Source organism: Oryzias melastigma, linkage group LG15 (assembly GCF_002922805.2).
Source record: "Oryzias melastigma strain HK-1 linkage group LG15, ASM292280v2, whole genome shotgun sequence".
Lineage (NCBI taxonomy): Eukaryota > Metazoa > Chordata > Actinopteri > Beloniformes > Adrianichthyidae > Oryzias > Oryzias melastigma.
The window spans coordinates 22,098,206-22,119,810 of NC_050526.1; the positions used below are offsets into that span (position 1 = coordinate 22,098,206).

The following is a 21,605-nucleotide window of genomic DNA, read 5'->3' on the forward strand; positions in this document are numbered from 1 at the left end:
TTCCACCTAACAATAGCCGAATGCCACCCATGCACTCCCTCCCCGAGACGCACTGATTGTGGTCTGTTTGAAAAGAGACTGACAATTAAGACATGGGAGATTATGTCAATTAGTTGCTTATGTCCCACCTGACTGCACCGCCTCGTCTCCTGGGGTCTGCAGGGGTCAGAGTTCATGACCTCACCGCCAAAACACCAAGGCTGCTACCCTTCAGCCGCGGTGGCGGGACTGTGACTCTGTGGACGGTCTTAGCAACCTTCCAGTCTTGCACAAAAACATATACCAATACACTTTCACTTCCCTCTGACCCCCTGTGCGTCCCTGCTCGCCCTTGACCTCCAGTGTGGCGTGTGTGAAAATAAGAGAAAGAGGGGGTCAAAAGGCCTGCTGGAAAGAGATTTATTTATTGGCTGATGCTTGTCTTTCCAAAAGTGTGTAAATCTTCTCTCTAGCGGAGCACTTATGCGTTTATGTGGGTGTGTGATGAGCATGAACTTTAGCTTCCTCTGATGTGTTTGTGAAAGTATTTGTTTTTGTCTGAGTTATTCTGGAAGTGTTCAGTGCAAACAGGTGTGGGCGCATGTCTGACTGCAAATAGCTATGAATCCTATTTAATGCAACTGTGTGTAAAGGAGTGTGTGTGTGTGTTTGTACGCATATCTACTTTCCATTTGGCTGTAAATCTCTGCGCTGACTTGTTGGTTCAGTAGGCACACAGCAGTATTGGGACGCACTGATGGCCTTCACAGATGGCTTCAGGACCTGAGAACCGGAGATGCTCCACTCAAACTATTAATTTATTCATTTTCCACACCGCCGTCAATGTGATTGTTTCCGAGCACTAGAATCCCCTGAGAAATGGTCGGTTGTTAATTTTTTTTTTCTAACTTTGTCACCAGTTTCGACCTTTACACACACTCCCTGGGCGCCGTCTTTTTTGCTCAGGGTTGATAACCTTGCTTTGTGGATTCAGTCCTTGTGGATTGTCTAAAGGGCTTTGAATACATCAGTTTGTAAGAGTCTGTAAATTAGTTCTGTAGTTTAAGGGCAATGCAGTGTGTACAGAAATGTTTGCTTCTTCTTTAAATCATGTTTCTACTGATCAAAGCTGAGAATATTTTATTGATATGCGGTTTAAAGACTTATCTTTGCTTAAGCACTTCCTTTCGTTATCAAAAAATATTTTTACTTTATATTAGCAGAAAATTTCAATTTATTTGCATTCGAGTGGGATTTTCCCCAGCTTCCTTTGACAGTCTTAACTATAATTTCCCTTCAGCTTTTGTCTTAAGTTTTTTTTTTTTTTACACAAGTTTGAGATAGAAACAGGACAAACAAAGGGAAATGTGGCATAATGTGTGTTAAAGGGCATGTATTATGTTAATATTTAGCCTTACAAAGTAAATGATGTCCATAAAATCTACATTACTATTGACAAGCAAAATTATTTATAAAATATGAGTTATTTTGGTGAGCTCTTTTCCTAACTGGAATGAAGACGTCTTGATCTCTGAGGCACCGCCTTTCACTCCTTGTGGGTACCGTCCATATGATGATGTCACCCTAGAGAAGGCCTCAGAAGGTGGGTGTTTTTGGTGTTACTTGGGGGCAATGCTGGCAGCGCAGACTCTTCCTGGAAGGGGCTGTTCCTCACTTGTCTGCATCACATTGTGAGGACCTGCTTGTTTTCGTGGGTTGGAAGGGGCTGGTGCTCAGAGCAAAGGGTTTTAAAGGAATCTGATGTGTGAATGGATCATAATTCCACTTTGGGGTAGTTTTTCACAATAGGACTGAATATTGTAATACACTTAAAAGTTCAAAAAAGTTGATTTTGCGTGATGTAGGCCCTTTAAGTTAGGAATATGATTCGTGACATCAATTGAGTAACAATTAACAACGATGTTTAACCTTTTGGTCTTAATGAGTGAAGCATGAACTATGAGATTGTTCTCTTAAAAACATCAGACACATAATTTCTCATTAAGGGTACTCAAGATGTAATCAGATTACACACACTTTTGGGATTACTTAAATTTTATTCAGGATCAGCATAGAAACAGATGGACACAAATTTCTTCCTGAAGCTGGATTATAATCAGTTTTTTAATCAGCTTTTTAAATACTTCTTTGTTTTTGTCAGTTTAAATGTTTACGGACAATCAACTGCTTTCAGGAATTCCAAATTTGGGTAGTTATCAGCACAATATTAGTAATGGCAGATAAATTCATAAAATCTCTGGAATTAGTGGTGTAGAACCAAAAATGCTTTAAAACTGGGGCTTGTGACAAGAACTTATGTATTTGATTAATAAACTTGAAAAATATTTATAATCAAAGTCAGATTCATGAACAAACAGACAGAGATAAATGATAAGAAAGAAGATATCCTGAGAATTGGATACTTAAAAACTCTGGGCATGATTGACTGAAATGAAGACAGCTGTGTTGATCGTTCACCTGAACCTGCTGTGACCAGGAAAGCTGAAAACAGAACATGACAAGAACAAAGAAAAATTAAAATAAAATGAAATAACACAAACCTCATATAGAAATATATGTATTTATGGTATAAATGTTTTTGCCAACAATTCCAGTCAGATAAGTTAAGATTTGACTGAAAGATGAATGCATCAGCATGGCTTGGACAAAAATACTTTAAACTAGTGGAGACTTGGTGGTTTCTCTTGAAAAATACAATTGATTAAAGATAATTGGTTATTAATATAAAACCCTTGATTTTTCACTGCTTTTGATCAAGTTTAAATATTAGTTTCTGTGTTGATTTTGGTCTAATTTGTGTCCAGATGACATTATTCTTTAGTACTTTTCCTTATGAACTAGACAAATGAATCAATGCATTTTTACACATACATAGAGTTATTGAATAACCACAAGTAAAATATTTTAATAGATAAGTAGATAAAAAGTAGGATGAGATAAATGAAAGTTTGACTATGACTGAATGGATCCGTCTGTCACAAGCGTTCACTTCAGGGCTGGTTCCTGAACCGAACATAAATCTGATTCATGAGCACAAGCTCAATTCCCCAAAGAACTTCATCACGCATGCAGGGAAACTATTTTCTCAATTATTAAAGTTTTTTTTTGTTAGATCACACCCATCTTTGGCTTTTCTTTCAAAAATGTGGAACCAGATCACTTTATGATGAACAAATGAGGGAAATCATTTTACATAAAGTTAGCTGTGACTTCTGGAATGTCAACCCAAGTGCAGAGTGTGAGTAAGTGTGTGACGTGTGTTCTGTTCAGCTGTGAAAAAGGTGCTGCTTATCAGCACACAGCAATGAAAACACACAATGTGGCTCCTGTTCCACAGTTTCTCCCTGTGTGTGTGTGTTTTTATGCTGCTGGAATCCATTTCCTTCTTTTATTTATGTAGTTTCATTCATCTTTGTACGTCTAACCATAATAGTAAACATTTTACTCCTTGATGTCCATTCAAATTATCATTTTTTGTATAAAGAAAAACAAGAAGAAGTGAGCATGTAGTGTCTGTGTGCCTTTTTGGCGTTGCTGGTCCCTCATCAGGCCCTTATTAACTACACAAGTGACCTTTGAGGAGGTGCTGATGGGTTTCTTTGGGACTGAGCCAGGTTTCTCTCCTGTTGCCCTTTCAGCTTTTCCTTTTTTCTGCCTTTTCCATTTTGCTCCCAACATGAACAACAGATAACTTTTTTCTTCTGCTGGATGAAAACTTTCTGATTGAGATTTTTCCACCTCTGTCGCTTATGACAGTTCAAAAATGGTCCTTAGCACTCCATCCTCCCTTGTTTTTCTCTATCTCAGAGAACTGCTCACCATGTCCACGAACTTTTGGGAATGGATCCCTGCTCTGCTGGCGTTCACACTTCAGATACTCTCCAAAACTCTCCTCATTCCGGGAAATATGGGTGGAAGACACTTCACATTGCGGAGGGTCACAGTTGATCCATCTTGGAGAACGAAACCCTTCTGATCTTTTTTATTGCTGTAAATTAGTTTTCTGTGCGTGTCCTGAGTGATTAGAAGAAGACATGGTTTTCATTAAGTTGGTCATCTTGCACTGCAGCCTGCTGTCTCTCTGTTTCATCCCCTTTTTTGTGTTTTGCCTCACTTTCTGCCATTACTACAGTGATAATGTTCACATCAAAGTTGTCAATAATGTTTTGGGCGTATTTAAAAAAAAATTCATAGAGTCTGACGATTATGTTTTAGACAGCTAAGAGCTCTCTTCCAAAATGTTCTTCAGCTTTTATGTGGAGAAGACATCAACTCGTCATGGATTTCTTTGAGCCAAATTGCTCCAGGCGCCACACACATAAAGGATCTCAGCATTGAAAAACATTTACAAATAATGTGTGATTTAAAAATCATGCCTCATTTTCATGCCGTTAAGCCAGTGGGGAATGGGTATAATATCAGTCAAGCAGAAGCATCACATTTCTAATCTGTTTTAGCAGCAAGTGTTTTGTTTGAGCTTAAAGAAAGTTGCATGAACATAAAGGCGGAGTCTGATTCAAGCAGGTTTTGTTTCTTTAAAAAAAAAAAACATTTGAGGCAAGAAATAAATCAGTCTTTTTTTTTGTATTCCTAATACATATATGTCGAGGCCCCTCGTTCTATTTTAAAATTTAAAGCCAACTCAGATGTTGCTCATGTTGCAGTTCCTGAAATCACCACTGGATGCTGGTTTCAATTTGATTCAAACACTTTTATAATATTTGTTTTGTTTTCTACGATTTCTACAGTCAGTAATTATTACTGTAATTCAGTATATGCACTTGCCATCCATTCTAGCAAATAAAATGTATAATTTATATATTTTGTGTGAAAGTCGTCTCTAATATGAAGCAACTTAATAACTCCTAATCACACGCTTTGTAAAGACAATTAAGAAAAATAGGTTTTGCAGCATTCCTCTCGTCTCAAAGCTGTCAGAACTGGATTGACTGAAGATCACAACTTAATATTAAAACACTGGTGAGTGACTTATAATATCATTCCTTCTTTAATACAAGAGACAAGTATGTGGGGCACATCTACATTTCTTTTCCTCAAATTTCTGATTTTAAAAGTCTGTAATATTATTTTTTATGAGACATAGATAGTATCAAGCTTTGACTCTTAATAATGTCAGTTTAAGATGCAAAAATATTTACACGAAAGTTCAGGGGGGAAAAAAACACCTTATTTATCCACTGTCTCAAATTAGATACACACATTTTTAACATGGTGTAATTTTAGGCTGCAAGTGGACATTTAGAAAAAAAAATCAATAGATGAACTATTTTCACCATTAAGTATTACAAATTAGCTATTTTTTTCCAGCAAAGGTCCAAAGCAGCCATTTTGAATTGACTGGGAAATACTCTTCTACTGCCCCTAGTGGAATGATGGTGCACTACAGGGTAGAAAACTCGGAGCGATTGATATACAAATGGTTTTCAAGTTAAGTTTGGATCATGCAATATGATCCAAATGGTCATATAGGGTATGTTATATATTTAGCATTTTCAAAGTGAAACATTGGGCCTTACACATGTGATCTTCAGCTGTACGTTTCTAAATGCATTACATAATTGACATGATTAACAATTGAAACTGAGGTACTTATTTTTTCTGCACAAAAAAGTAATTTTGTTATTATTTTATTTTTAACAACACCTTATTGTAGTGTTTTTCTAATTCTCACTTAGTGGAACATTCGTTTTTTCTTTAGTAACGACACAACAACAAGACATTTTAAAGTTATTCTTTATAAAAATTTCAAATATATTTTTTGTCATTTTCTTTTGATAGAAAACAAATATCTATCTTGATAACAGGACTACACGGAGGTTAAAATGTTAGACAAAATTGTGAAAATAGTTTTTTCATTGTTACAGCAACAGTGTATTTTTCTTTTACGATTTCTGCTTTCATACCATGAGAGTTTAACAGAGGCAAAATTTAAGGGAAAAGAAACGTGTGGAAAAATTGCAATCTTTAGAGACGTATCAAACCAATAATGGGTTCTGTCCATGGTCTCTCTTTTCTTTTTGCCCTTCATTTGTTTTCGGTTGGATGTCAACTTCCTTCTTCCAGGATCTTCCAAATTTTCCAGAAAATAGTGCTGTACAAAGTCAGTCCAAGCATCATAAAGTCCAGTGGTCCAAATCTTCCTTCCCATAGGAGATAAAACAGGAGAAAAGCTATCTAATAGCATCTGTATGAATTACATACTTTAAACATTATTGAAAGATAAGTGAGTCATCTACATTTCTTTCCTTTGATGTGTTTTATGTTGGTGTTCATGAGCACCGGCACATCCTGCACTGCTTCAAGAAAACAAACATGGCCTTAGCTCTACTTTTCTTCAGTCTGTCTATGATCATTAAACTGCAGCGTTTATAGTACAACAGATTTTTTGACAAGATTACCGATTCAAGCGACTGTTTTTATGTTATCAGAAGAACATTTATGATAAGTGAGTCAAAGGCATCTATCTCAGATCAGATGGAAGTTAATGAAACAGAATTATGTGTTGATGGAGTGGGGTGAACAGTTGTGTCACTGGAAAACGGAGTGGTAGGTGGGGCACTGATAGGATTTCATGTACTTTATGGCAAACTTGAGCTCCTTGCTCTTCTTGTCCCACTTGTGAATGGACATGAGCAGCAGCTGCTGGTCCACTTTGCGGCCCATGATGAGGAAGTTGGAGCCCAGACTGTCCAGCTGGGAGCACGGGCAGTTGGCGCCGTTCTTAATGTACAGCGTGAGTTTCTTCAGGTCCTTCTTTCTCAGCACTCCCTGCTTCAAAACTTTCTTCTTCTTTTGAGCTGCAATCAGCTTCCGGTCACCTTTTTCCTTTTTCACCTCCTTGATTTTCATCTTCAGGACTGGAAAAGAAAGAAGGTAGATATGAAATCTCAGTTTTCTTTTGACAAAATGTCTAAATTCTTTAGAAAATCCCCATTTCTGTGCTACAAAATCTCCTTTTAAATTTTTTTGGGGTATTCTGAAAAAGTTTTTAGTTTCTTTTAATTTGTTTTTTGATGATTTACTAGAGTTATAATTTACCAAAAACGCAGACAAGAGTTTGCATTGCAAAGACAACATTTCAGTGCTTAAGAAACGTGAAAACCTTTATATAGGTTGTAAATACAGTATTTCTATTTTTTATTCTATTTTATTATTATAATTATTATTTTTTAACTTCTTAGGTCCAAGGCTGCTGCAATTTCATTGTATCCCCATGTGCAATGACAATAAACGTTCTGATTCTGATTCTGATTCTGATAGATGTAATGATGTTACTTGGGAATAACAAGCTGAGGTTTTGTGCAGCATTAAGGTCAGATAGTCTAAATTTGGCAGATCTTGAAGAGTCCTGCTTTCACGCAAAACCTTCCACATCCATTCAGAATCTGAATTTTTTTGGAATGAATGTTAAACAAAAAGTATGAGAGATGAAGCTACGCAAATAATAAAACACAAACCTCCAACACTTAATATATAGTGTAATAATCTTCTGCATCTGCACCATCATGGAGTGAAAATGACTAATAACTAATATCCTTATTGGTATTATTGGTCACCTTTTATTTTTTCATTTCTTTGTTCAGTGTTCATGTTATGTTGCTAGTATTTTAGACAGAATAAAACAATTGGTAAAAAATGAAGCGGCCAAAATATTATTACTAAGTAGGCACAGATTCTGCAAGTTGTTCCTCTTAAAAAGATGAGAAATGTCTGTAATGTTCATTATGGATACATGTCAACTGTGAGAGACAGAATGGAAGAAAAGAATCAAATTGTTGGAATTATTTTTGGAGAATTTATTTATATAATAGTGCATAAAATAGATCTTTACCGTCTTCAAACAAGCAAGACAGACTTGCTACTTCTTCTTAAGAAGCTCTTCTGTCCTCCAGACACCTGTCCACACCCTTTAACATTCAGACTGCAACTTCACTAAGACCAAAGAGCTGTCAGGACAACAAAGATCCTTCCACTAAAAGCTCCATGGTTGATCTCACCTATAAGGTACAGATGATTTTGAGAGGGAATGGAGCGTTGCATCCCACGAACACCACTGTGAAGTATGGGGACGGAAATACCATGCTTTAGGGTCCTTATTTTGCAAAGAAGACAGGCCAACTGATCTGCATTTCGGAAAGGGCCATATGTGGTTAGATTTTGGGGATAAATGTCCATCAGTGAGTTTAGAAGACGAAATATGGCCGGATCTTCCAGTAGAACAATGATCCCAAACCCTTCATCAAGACAATGAAGATGTTGCTTTCTAAAAAAAAACATAATGGTTCTGGAGTGACTCAGTTAGATCTTAGTCAAAATCTGTGAAGGGAATTCAAAGTCTGTATTGGTCAGCCACAAAACTGCACAGCTCTTGAGAAGATCCGTATGGAAGAATGGACCAAAATAGCTGTTATACTGTGTAAAAACCTGGAAACATTTGACCTCTGTCAATGTCAACAAGAGTTACATTATAGCAAAGTGTATCAACATATTACAGACCACGTCATTTTAAGTGAAACAATTTGCAGAATCAGAGACTGTCAAATACAGTTTCCCCCTCTGTAGATTCACTATCATTGTTCGCTGTGATACTTGAGATGTTATTATGACACAGCAGACTCAGCTTTTCATGGTTAGTAAAATGCTGTCTCATGATCATAAGATGGTATTTTTACATCGATGTATTAATAGAGAACAAGCAGGTATTTCAGAGCAGCTAATCTGTGTGAACATTTTGACAGATGAAATTAATCAAGGGTTTGGACGGAGGCGAGGGATCGGTATGAGTCGCCGCTTGCACACCCAGGTCGGTTGGACCGCGGCCATTTTTCACTTCTCGCCTGCTTGCCTATGGTTGTACAAACACCCCTCAGTGTGAACGCTGCACATGTGAAGTGATCGCATACTCGAGAAGGAATGTGTTCCTGGTCCTTCACGACTTGCTCCGCACGCGTGTTTACGTGCTGCACTTGTGTGCCTACACGTGTGAGTAATTTTGTGAATGACTGCATTCAGGTAAGTGTTCAGTAAAAGGCCACCATTTTTTTGTTGTTGTTTTGTTTCTCCTCTAAATGGACATCCACGTTGAGTCATATTGAGTCAGAAGTAAAGGAGAGAGGCCCAGTGTGCAGCCTGGCAAGCATCTTTGTGACAAGCTGTGGCTGCGTCTGTACACAAACTCACCCCCTCTAATGAGAGCAGAGAGAAGCGGGCTGTCATCTTGAGAAGAAACAGATTTTTCTTTAAGCTAAAGCGAGGGGTTGCCAACTGCGTGAATGTGTGCTGCCAGATTAATATTGCAGCCGGCCTTTTCTCATCGCATGGCGCTTTACAAAAAGATTAAACATAGACAACACCACATTAAAGGGGTTATACCTCTACAGGACACAACCGTAGAAAGGATTGATCTTATCAGTACAGATCCTTTACTTTGTGTTAGACATTTCTGTCCTATTACAGAGTGCATGTTTAGGTATTCATGTTTTATTTTATTTGAGAAAAAAGGTGTTTTGTATTATTATAAAAAGTTTTGTTGATAAACTGTATGAAAATTACATTTTACAAAACAAAGAACATTATTTTTTCTATTTTCTTTCTATGAAAACAGAATTTCAAAAATGTCCCTAATGCTTTATTGAAAAATACAATTGGTTCAAAATTAAAATAAATCAAATTTTTGTGCATTTGTTACCACATAATCAGATTTCTATTTTGATTTGCAACTGTTTGATTTGATCATTTTTTACAATATACAAAACAATACAAAATATTTGGAGAACAAAGTTTTTATTGTTATACTTTTTTGGCTTGTGGATGCAAATATACATCAAACCACTTTGGTCAGTAAATTATTTTAAAGTCCCACTCCAATAGTCTTTTTATCTTTGTAAAAGTGTTCCCAGTGCAGTATTTTTATCATAATTATGCAGTTTTAGGCAAAATCAAATGTAATTTACTTGTACATAGTTTCTGGAGAGTGGCAGTAGTTCATTAGAAATGCACCTCTGAGTTGTGGGCAGGTACGTTGGGGTGGAGAAAGCCTGCCCTAAGTTCCCATCATCCCTTTGTTTACACTCTTCCACTATCTTACAGCCCCTCACACCCCAACATAATATTACTGCAAGAAAAATGGTGAGCAATACCGGCTACATATTCACATTCTTCAAAAATAAACTTATGGTTTGGACCCCCTCCACACCACTTTAGATGTCCCTAACTTGTCGTTTTTTTGACATGCTGGCTGTTCCCAATACACCACGAGTCCCCAACCCTCGGGACGTGGTACCAGATGCAGTAACAGACACGGTTAGGGTTAGAGTAGTCCAGGTCCCGAGGGTTCGGGACCTCTGATTACCGTATGCATTCTTTCCCCATCTGTGGCCCGGTACCAAGGACCGGTTCGTCATCTGGGGGTTGGGGACCCCTGATTTAATGGTAACAGTCACCATGTCAAAAAATGACAAGATAGGGACACCCAAAACATTATTTTAACTCCTAATTCATCATATGTGGATGTACGGTTTGGGCCCCCTCCTCGCTACTTTGGGTGTCCCTAATTTATCACTTTTAGATGTGCTGGCTGTTCCCATTAAACGGGTCCCGAACCCTCAGGACCCAACAAACGCAGTAACAGACACGAATAGGGTTAGAGTACCGATCCAGTCCGCGTCCTGGTACCGGACCAGTAGAGGTCGAAAGGGTTGGGGACCCCTGATTACTGTATGCATCTTTTTCTGGTCTGTGGCCTGGTAGTAAGTGGCTCTCAGATTGGTACCGGTTTGAGGCCTGGAAGTTGGGGACCCCTGATTTAATGGGAACAGCTAGCACGTCAAAAAATGTGTTGGGGACAAGTTGAGGACATCCAAAACTTCAAAAAGTGTCGCAGAGGGGCCCAAACCATGCGTCCATACTTGATAAGTTAGAAGTGGGAATGCACTGAAACTGGAACTATGTAGCCAAATAGTTTTGAGCCAATGCCAGCTCGGATGAGGAAAACAAGGAATTGTCTGCAATTGGATTCATCTGAATGGAGCAGAGCAGGAAGCTTGGGGCCTGTCGACTGTAGCACCTCTACAAGCTTTTTCAAACAACCGTTTTTTTTGTTTGTTTTGTGAGTCACAATTTGGGAAACAAATAAATAAAAAAATGCAAATTTACACTTACTTTTTTATGTATATCCAACATTTTGAAAAAGAATTCCACAAGATCACATTAAAAACCCCAAAAACATGAACTTCATTGCAGTGGGTGTTTAATTTAGCATTTACTTGAAAGCAAACAAACAAAAAAAAAAAAACGATTTATATGTGTAGAAATAAATTTAGGGCGTCAAGGGGTTAACTCCTTTAGGACACAATTTCAATTGCAAAAAAAAAAATCTCTTCATATTTTGTAGTTCATCACTTGTATAGACTTTACAACAAGCCACCCTCCACATGGATACTAAAAGACTCAATTTGTGCCTAAAGTCTAAAACTGTTAGCATGATATGAGGCTGGACTGCTGATTTGTCTTTTTCAATTTCCTTACCAAAGTCGCTGGCGCAGTAGTGCTCCATGATGTTGTCTGTTTTCAGCTCGTTGTCGCATGGTGGGCAGACCTTCGGCACTGAAAGGACAGGGAAACACTTTGTCATCATTTGCAGTGAATGATTTTTTACTCTGGGTCATTAAGGCCCGATTAGCTGATATTTAACAGCTGGGGTCACAGCAAGTCGAGCCAAAGTCGTGGCGGTGCAAAACACTTAAACCTTGAATACATTTGAGTCACATATTTCCAGCCCCCTCCTGCTCCTCTTGTCAGAGGCGATTTGCCGGGGAGCAAATATTCAGTCCAGTCCAGCAGACTGACTGATGTTTGCCCTGCAATTACACTGGAGAAAATGTTTTTATTCTGCCCGTTGTATATTTTGGTGGTGCAGGCGTGGTCTTGGCTGTGCAGAAAGATAAACGCTGCGGCAGGAGCTGCTGAACATGGTGAAAAGTGGTTCAGTACACAAACACAGCCAGCTCTCGGGCCACACACCAACCGCACATTGTGAAACAGCGAGAGGAAAGGTCTGTTTATTTGTAACTCCAAATTTATGGTCACGCAAGCTTTGCCCAAGAGCACGTTTGGCACTGGCTTGCTTTGATATGAGGTTTTGGAGCTGTGCACCTACTGAGCGGAGACACATCATCATCGGGATCTTTTATCACTCTTCAATATAAAAATTTTAAAACAACATAACCCGTCCTAAGAGGTTGGTTTAATATGAGCCCACCACTCTAAAAACAAAGCCTTAAGCCAAGCTAGTCAACCACATATAGTATAAGGAGTGAAGGAGAAAAGGATGTCTTGTAGAAATCTTCACACCACATATGCAGTCAGCATCTTCATATCAAAGAGATCTGAAACAAGAGATGACTGGTTTGGAGGGAAACCGGCGCTGCCACTGCTGAGTGAGCGGCCTTTTTCCAGAATAACTCCTTAAAAGAAAGTTACATTTTCAGTGATTCACCTACCACAATGTCTAAAATATGTCCTCTCCACTCAGTTTTCTACTCTACTCACAAAAACCTTTCTTAAAGTCCCCCTATGTCAATTTTGTTTTATTTATAAAACACATTACCAGTAGTGTTTTAATTATGATTATGAAGTTTTTAACCAAAATCTCACAACATAAATGTCTTAAAAAGCCATTTTTCATGAAGTTTTGAAGCCTCTGTTGCCAAATTCGCCTCTGAGGGGGCGTGGCTTTTGGAGCTGAGCAGCTCCGCCCCTGGCACCTTTTTCTGATTATGATAGCTATGTGTCTCGCTAGCGTAAATCTTCACTGCTGCTACATAAAAATGTCAAGCAATATCAGTAATATCCAGCCGTATCGTTTTGAGCCGGATGTCAGCTTGAATGAGGAAGTGAAGAACTTCGTGGACCAAACCTGCTACAAAACACTGATTTTTCAAAGACTCTTTTAGCTAATTCTCCAATGTTACTGTGACCAATACATTCAATCCATTGATTTCTCAGCTCAGCATCTTTGAGAAAATAATGAAAGCTGATTTGACCACGGAAATGCAAACATTGACTTCAGTCAATACCACCTTGAGCTAGGCACGCTAGCCGGGCCAGATGAGGGTCCTGCTGCATTTAGTGCATGTGCAGCAGAGCTGTTGTGACTTAAGGAAGGCTCATTGTCTGTGACAGTTTGATTGACTGCAATTCAAAAGGAGAAATACTCAGAAATCCAAAAACAAAATGAGTTCTTATTACATCTGTTCTCTTTCATAAGAAAAATGCCACACATACATGTTAAAAACTCAAAAACATGGTTTTCATTGGTGGGGGACTTTAAACACATGGGACAGTCCTCGCACGGTTCGACCCCCGGGGTAAAAATCAGAGTTCAGAGGTTATCACCCCAGTCCAGACCTCAGCGTCTGGACAGATAATCACAGGGGTCAAAGTTTGGCATGCTTCGCCGCGTGGGTCACCGGCATGTGTGTGCGTGCGCATGTGTGCGTGTCAGAGGTAGTGGAACCATGTTCTTGTAGAGTAACTGCCAGTTTTTTTGTTTTTTTTTCTCCACAGAGGGTTCCCATGCTTTCACAGGCACAGGCCTGAGCCCAGGGTCAGGCTTGTAATTGTCTGGTGCTGACATGAAGACTGAAACACGCACTTTCTCACACACACAACCACGCACCGACGGCGAGGAGCAGAGAGCGAAGCGTCTCTGGATTTGTCCGTTTTGAGCGATTTCTTTGAAGCCGTCGCGTCTTATTGGGCCCGCATGGCCATTCATTCTGGTTTCACCGGGGTGGTATGCTGAAGGAGGTCCAGCTGAGTTGGTGCCAGACCATATGTCAGAAGAAAGCAGCGCCTCCATGGCTCTTAGTTGAGTTTGGACGGAACCCCACGGTTTGGATCCCACTGAGAATTCACTTAAGCAGTAAGTGCCCTCATGACTGGTCTCTATTGAGGAAACCTGAGTCATGTTCTGATGGAAACAGATGCCCCATGGCTCAGTACTTTATATATATACTTCTTTCCTGGATGTACTTCTGTAGCAAATATTTTCTCATCATTTTAAATCAATGTAACTTTTTTTTTGTATTTATCCTTGATTAAAGTGTATCTCTTGTCATGGCCAACTTCAGCCTTTGGACTAGTTTTGATATTGGCTTGCTTGAGTAGAAATTCATTTTGAATGTTCTCATTGATTTTGACAAATAATATTAGTACAAAAACCTACTGATATAGATGATGACTGGTGATTAGATCTGTTTTTGTAGGGAGTTGTTTTATTTTAGAAAGTCCTGGACTTAATTTTTCAAACATCAAGCCAAAGTGGAAATGATGAACAGCAAGAGTCCAAGAATTTAGCAGAACAACTTGACTCAAGTCTTTCTTCAAAGTTAATATCGTCCCTTATTGGATTCCTGCTGTGCCTAAAGAAACCTCCAACAAAAAGGTATTGAGCGTACGAGTCTTCGCCTGATGTTACTGGGGGAAACGATGTGAAAGGTCATCTGTAAGACAAACAGAAGGCGACCTGCTTGAACAGCGTGGTCACCTGATTGCCTGTCATGTCTCTTCCCTCATCGCCCATCTCGACCATTCATGAGGAGGATGGTTTCATTCCAAAAATGTCCAGGTCGGCTCTTTAAGCTAGTCCTCATTTGCGGACTGAGCAGCAACACTTATGATGTTTGCAGAGCTAAAATTGAGCAACGTGTGTGATTTATGTTCCTGGTCCCAACATCTGTTTAAATGTGGCATGCAGACAGACAGACAGAGGAGGCCCTAAACATGGCCCAAAGGCACTGCGTAACCCCACCCCATCCTCGATTCCCCAAAACAAAACGTGCTCCCTGCATCCCATACGGAACAGAAACTGGATGCAAGTTCTCTTCTGTACACGGAGAGTTGGATCACATTTTCTTTTTTCATGTAGCAGCCAGGTCCACATGAGTGGCATCCATTGTGCTGCTGCAGCCATGACAGAGTAGCCTGTCCCCTTTAATGTAGGTGTAACCTAAACCAGTCACAAAGAAAGACTTCGCTAAAGGTAATATCGTCCATTTGGGACTTTACCTAGATTATTCTAAAAGAAAAAATATATAAAAGGCTTTGATGAAAATCACGTTTTTGCCTTTTTAACATGTATGTGTGAAATAATACTTATGAAAGAGAACAAATGTATTAAGAATTGATTTTGTTTTTGTATTTCCAAGTATTTCTTCTTTTAAATCGCTGTCAATCAAACTGTCACAGACTGGCTCTGTTTGAATTAATGATCCTTCTTTACGTCACGACAGCTCTGCTGCACACACGCTAAACCCCTCATCTGGCCCGGCTAGCATGTCTAGCTCAGGTGCTGGAGAAGAGAAGATGACGTCTTCCCATTGACTACAGTCAAATGAGCCACCGTTCGCATTTCTGTGGTCAAATCAGCCGTCACTGGATTTTCTTGTGTGAGTTTCATACAATATTTATGGTAGAAAGACTTTGAATGCTAGAAAATCTCTGTGAGATTCCGCTGACCTTCTTGATGTGACCACGGAATTGTGAACGACGGCTCATTTGACAGCAGTTGTAAAGGATTGTAAATAAATGAAAGACCATTTTAATGTTAGATTTAATTATTTTCCCCAAGAACTCTGCTTTTATAAACCAATGGATTGAATGTGTTGGTCACAGCAACGTCAATAAACATTGGAAAATTATCCACAATAGTCTTTTGTGAACTGGAAGGAGAAAGAATCAGGATTTTGAAGGAAGTTCGGTCATAAAAAAAATATTTTATGTAGCAGTGGTGAAGATTTAGGCTACAGAGACACAGAGCTATCATAATCAGACAGGGGGGATCAGGGGCGGGGCTACTCAGCTCCAAAAGCCACGCCCCCTCAGAGGAGATTTTGGAAACAGAGTCTTCATATCAACATGAAAAAATGTCTTTTTAAGACATTTATGTTGTGGGATTTTGGTTAAAAACTTCATAATCATAATTAAAACACTACCAGGAATGTTTTTTTCTAAAATTAGAAAATAAATTAATAAAAACATATCACATTTATGAGGCTTTTTATCTTTTCACTGACTGAAAGCAGAGTTATATTGCATCATTTAAATCCTGCTGCAATTAATGTACCTCAACATTGACAAGCTCTACGACCAACACACCCCGCAGAAGAATGTGTGACGCATCCCTCCCTCTCCCTCTGATATTTAGCAGTGTCACAAACGTTGCACTAATATCTCAGGAAATTGCAAAAACCCTTTCAAAATGTGTCATGGTGTGGAAGAACATCTCCTAAGCAAACTTTGGAGAAACAACACTGTCAGTATTTATCATAGCCATTTATTTACTGACACGGGCAACAGCTAAACGCCGCATCATTGGGCCGGAGTTAATGGAGCGGCAGAAACTGTTGTCTGCCTAACAGACCAAGCTCAGCCGGGCTTTTCTGCTCCAGCAAAATGGGCCTCTTTCTGTCACCCGTATTGCTTGTGTTCCCGGTAAAACATAAAGACTTTTGTTTCACTTAATCACACCCCACAGAGCGCTGACACACACACATGTGCCAAATCTTATCACTCGCACACAAAATGATCTCAATAGTGGCAGTTTTCTTTACTTTAAAGCAGAGGGGTGAAAAGTGACTGTAACCCAGTAGTTTCCACAGACACTCAAAAGCATGCTGGGTTGTGTAACTGCAGAATAAATCACAGCATCTGGGCCCTCCTAGATGTGGAGAGCACCAGGCACAGTGCTCAAATCTCGATTGACCCATCTCCTCATGATTCAGATGGATTACAGCAGGATTTCTTTCATGATCCCACATAAAGAGCACCAATCAAAGATGCCGAGGTTTGCAGAAAGCTCCCTTCTAAGAGATATTTGATGAAATTCCCTTTTTATTATGACTGGGTGATTTTTTTTCTTTACTTGCAAGTGTGTGTAAGCGTGCAAATGTCGGTGTGCGGTTGAGAGTTTGTCCTCTGGATGAGCTTATCGGCACATCGGAGAATCTCTGGTGAGAAAACACCAGTGACCAAGTCTTTGGGCATGAAGCAATGCGAGTTCACTCCAATTTTTTAGCAAAACAAAGACACAGATCCATATCTACAACAAGACTCCTTTCTTTAGCTATTATAAATCCTGATTCTGCCCTTTTTATTTGTTCCCAAAACAGCTGTAAATGAGAAAACTTTGTAATGTTCTTTGTAATCTTGCCACCTCTGATCCTTGTTTGTCTAGATTGCTTAGGAATGTGACAGATGAAGTTAAAGCTTCCTCCCACTTGGAGAGCATGTGCAAAAATAAATTACAACTCTGGAAAGCAAAAAAAAAAAAAAAAAAAAAAAAAAACTCATGGTTGATAACTGTCCTAGAAAAACAGAGCAGCGATTTTCTGTAATGGAACAAGTAAGCTGTGCACAATGTTGACCAGAAATCAATTTTCATTTTCTCTGCTTTTTAAAGACAATCAGGACAAATTGTTGTAAATCAGCATGAAAAAATATTAGGTTCTTTGGGCTTTTATTGGCTTTACTGCAGAGAAACTTAGAAAGAACAAGCTGTGGAGAAATGACAATAAACAAGGGAAGTAGTTCTTTTTATCTATTAAAGAAAGCAGAGAATGCAGCAGAAAACAGCCTTGTTAGCTAGACTGATGCACCGTCTGCCTCTCAGGATCCCCTCTCCATTTGGTTCTCCCAACAATCAGACTTTAACCATTTTCCTTCTCTGCCTCCTCTCTCTTGTTCCGTCATGTCTACTAATTATCAGGAGCTTAGTAATTGGCCGTCTGCTTAATTAGCCTGCTGGCTGCGAGACCCAACAAAAGCTTTGAGGACTGGGACACAGTGGGGACTGTCCCACTCCTCCGTCTTAAGACTCTCATCGAATCCCTCTCAGTGCTGATTGTTCTGTGAAAAGGCTGCTTAAATAGTCATGGTATTTGCACAAATACAAACACAAAGCTTAAAAAAGTTCCAACTCAATTTCCCTGAGCCCACTTTTGGCACATTTGTCTGTCTTCTCATCAAATTGAAAAGTTTTTATGAAGATTTTTCTGCTTGTAAGTGGTTCACCCTGACACAGGACATTCCCATTCACAACACTGATTGATTAGCTGTGGAAAGATGTCTACTGATAGGTGAGTGTGCGTACAAGTCTGCCTTTTTTCTTCTTCTAATTAAGAAATATATACATCCCAGTCAATTTATCTTAACTTGATGATCTGTCCTCTGGAGTCTCTCAGTCTCCGAGTCCTGTTGCTCCCTGAGGCGAGTCAGCTCTTCTGAACTGTCCACTTTCTCAAGAACTTTCCCCTTTAGCCTCCCGTCCCCCACAGTCTTTCACATAAACCACCAAGCTGTTCTTGTGGGATTGTGAATCTCATACAGCAGGTGTCCTGCTATAACCCAACCAAACCCTATACAAACAGTTATCTTTGTTAAGTATGAGTTGGTATTACCTGGAGGCAGGGTGGCGTGGTTTCCAGCGAACTGCATGGGGATGCAGAGGTCGTTATCGATGGGGAACTTGTCGCAGGTCAGCATCTCTGGCCAGGGAAAGCCATAAGTCTCCATCACTGGAGCGCAGCTGTCCCTGACAGCCTCACACAGAGATCGGCAGGGATAGATGGGTCTATCCAGGCATACCGGCGCAAACAGTGAGCACAGGAAGACCTGGGTATCAGCGTGACACCTTTTGGCAAGGAGGGGCACCCAGCTGCCCGCCTGCTGCTTGACTTCAGGCATGGTCTCGTGGTCCAGGAGGTTGGGCAGCCTCATCTTCTTGTAGCCCACGTTGTGGCACAGGCGCAGGTCGGATGGTATGTCCACACACTGCGGTTGTTTGGTGTAGAAACGACCATTGTGGAAGTTGTCCGACTGCCAGCTGTAGTAGTCGTACTCATCCGCAGCCACAATGGTATGCAGGAGGAGGGAGAGGAGCAACAGGCCAAGAGCCAGGCCGAAGGAGCTCTGGGTTAATGCCCACCTGGGGCTTTTTTGTCCGTGTGCCATGCCTTTCTGAGTTCAGAACAGCAATTCGAAAAGGTTGTATCCAAATTTTCCAAAGCAACTTTGCAAGAACAAAATGCAAAGAGGAAAAATTAGGCTAGCAAACAATCTGTATTCCTATTTTCCTCTATGGATGAAGCAAAAACTAAAGTTTAATTCCCTTCTTCCCCGGATGACAGCTCTCAAAGTCTCCTTAAATCACCTCCCAATATGACTGTGTGCCTCAGGTGTAATGGGGATGTGTGAGCAAACAAGTAAAACCTCTAATTGTTCTAACCTGCCTCGTCCTCAGCCTCTCACTCCTGCTTGTGCCCCCTCACAACTGTCTCCAGCTCGCCCCTGTGCTGTCTGCCTATCAGTTTGTAGCTGCAGAAGAGAATCAAGACTTTAAGAGGCAGCGGTGGCTGCTTTCCTCAGCTGCCTGCCCCCCTGACACGCTCACAAAACATTCATTTTTCCTACTGGCCTCCCCTAGATTCACTCACAGGAGCTTTGGCCAATCACAGCCATGAAGGGAGGCTCCCACCGGCCCTCAGGACACTCCCTCTGCCCCCTTACTCCCAGCAAGTTGACAAGAGGGAGGAAGAGACAAACTCACGGCAAGTTCGTCCGGCTTTGTTTTCATCTGTAAAAACATGCAGCAGATGCTGCGATAGACTGACTCAGATGAAACTGGAGAAGATTCAGTTATCAAAGTATGCATGTACCTATTTAAAACTACTCATTTAAACTGAGATCACTAAAATATTCAAAGAATGCAACAAGTGAGAGGAAGGTGCAGCGTAGCAGATGCCGACAGGTTGTGTACGGTTACAGGTGACTATAGGTGCTATGCTGTGAGTAGGGGTACACTGACCCTTCATCTCTTTCCATCAGGGCCCTGTGAAGACCTTCAGCTTTGCAGAAAAGAATCACATTTCGATTTGTGAACAGGAAATGTCTGGATCTTGTGCTACGTTCACATCAATGCAGGTTCAAGGGATTACTACCCATGAAAAGTATATGTAAACGTGCATAGTTGCACATTTTAGGTTTTAGCGTTTAAAACATATGCATTCACATGTCACTACACAATTTTTAAAGTCCTTTTCAGGCTCTACATACAAAACATGTGGCCATTAAATGCATGTCAAAAGTTAAACCATATAGGGGCTTGGATTTGGTAGGGACATATCCTTTTCAAAACACAGAAGTACCAGCTGTTTGAATATTTTCATGGAGGCTGAAATTATATGACACCAAGTCAGTCATATATAGGAATAGAGCTGTGAAAGAAAAAGCCTGGACCAAGATTCATGAGATTTGCACCACTTTGAAACTTTGCACCAAACCTCTTCTGGCTTTGAGTACATGTGCTAGTATCAGGTGGCGACAGTCCAGTGTGAACACCATGCTAAAAGCATGTTCAAGAATGTCAGTTTGACTTGTTCTTGAACATGTATCACATGTCCATGTGTACGTAGCTTCAGGGTGCAGGTTATAACGCAGGTCCAAGTTGTTTACAAACCTCACCGTTTCATCGTGATGTATAAGGATCGTGGTGACACAGGAGGAATCCCTTTGGGGACTATCACTCTTACACCTGAACCTGGATGAACTAAAACAGCACGTGACTTTGGATGATTCTAAACAAACGTGACACTGAGACAGTGAAATGTTGTGGTGTTCTAGATGAGAATCTAACAAGCTTTGGCTTTTTATTAGAAAATTAAAGATAAAATTCCAGAAAGGCAGACAGTCCATCAACAAACATTCAATAATAATGAAATCGATCAAAACAACGCGATATAGTTACAGGAAATCCGCATCACAAATAAAAAGCTAACATTATCTTTGAAACCCTTTAGCTTCAACAATCTTGGCAACACTTTCACTTTTTTCCAGAGCCAAAAGTTTTGCACGACATTGGAGTTTGACCAGAACATTGCTAACATTATATGCCATGACTTTAACTCTAAAAAATGTGATTTTTATTAAACTTTTGGCAGTAATGGTATTACTGTGTTGAGAGAGTTGATGACTGTGGGAAAAGTTGTCTGTGAACATGAAAATTGTTCATAAAGGTTAGATATTTCTTTATATTTTCTGATTTAAGAGGCAAAGAAGCTTCATGTTTCATCTCATTGATTATTAATAGAAGCCCTTTCAAAGGCAGAAAATATCTCAATTAAAAATTCTGTTGCTAAGTAGACGGTGGTCTCTGTAGAAATCCAAATGCTGCAACTAAAATATCCTTCACTAGACTTTTTCATCACTTACACTGGGCAGATGACATGATGATGTATCATCCAAAACTGTTGACATAAAGCATAACTTCACCAATCATGTTTTTTTTTTTGCCTTTGCCCTCATTTAACAAACGGTTGTAGATTTCCTGTTAAACCTTTGCACTATTGCTAATGGTTATTACTCTAGGCTAATAGTCAGCAGACTCTGAAGGGATGTCTTATCTGTGCACTCACTAACTATCTTAATGAAGTATGTTGCACAGACATGAGTGCCGCATTGACGTATCTCAGAAACGCCAGCGTTTCCTCTTGATACAAACACAATGTCATGCCTTCAAGTCAGCAACA

General features: G+C 39.8%; 1 protein-coding gene across 1 annotated transcript; it reads right to left on the reverse strand.

Moving 5' to 3' along the window:
* Positions 1-5,738: 5,738 nt before the first annotated feature.
* Positions 5,739-19,518, reverse strand: sfrp5 (secreted frizzled-related protein 5). Its single transcript, XM_024296479.2, has 3 exons — positions 18,480-19,518; positions 11,548-11,625; positions 5,739-6,878 (listed from the first exon to the last, which is right to left on the reverse strand). Exons 1-3 carry the CDS (start codon positions 19,030-19,032, stop codon positions 6,550-6,552), a joined length of 960 nt encoding a protein of 319 aa, XP_024152247.1. The 5' UTR covers positions 19,033-19,518; the 3' UTR covers positions 5,739-6,549.
* Between the last annotated feature and the right edge of the window lie 2,087 nt (positions 19,519-21,605).

Coding starts and splice junctions, on each gene's coding strand:
- sfrp5 (XM_024296479.2), bottom strand. CDS start 19,032: ATGGCACACGGACAAAAAAGCCCCAGGTGGGCATTAACCCAGAGCTCC. Junction 11,626..18,479: donor CCACGCCACCCTGCCTCCAG/GTAATACCAACT, acceptor CTGTCCTTTCAG/TGCCGAAGGTCTGCCCACCA. Junction 6,879..11,547: donor CTACTGCGCCAGCGACTTTG/GTAAGGAAATTG, acceptor TTTCTTTTCCAG/TCCTGAAGATGAAAATCAAG.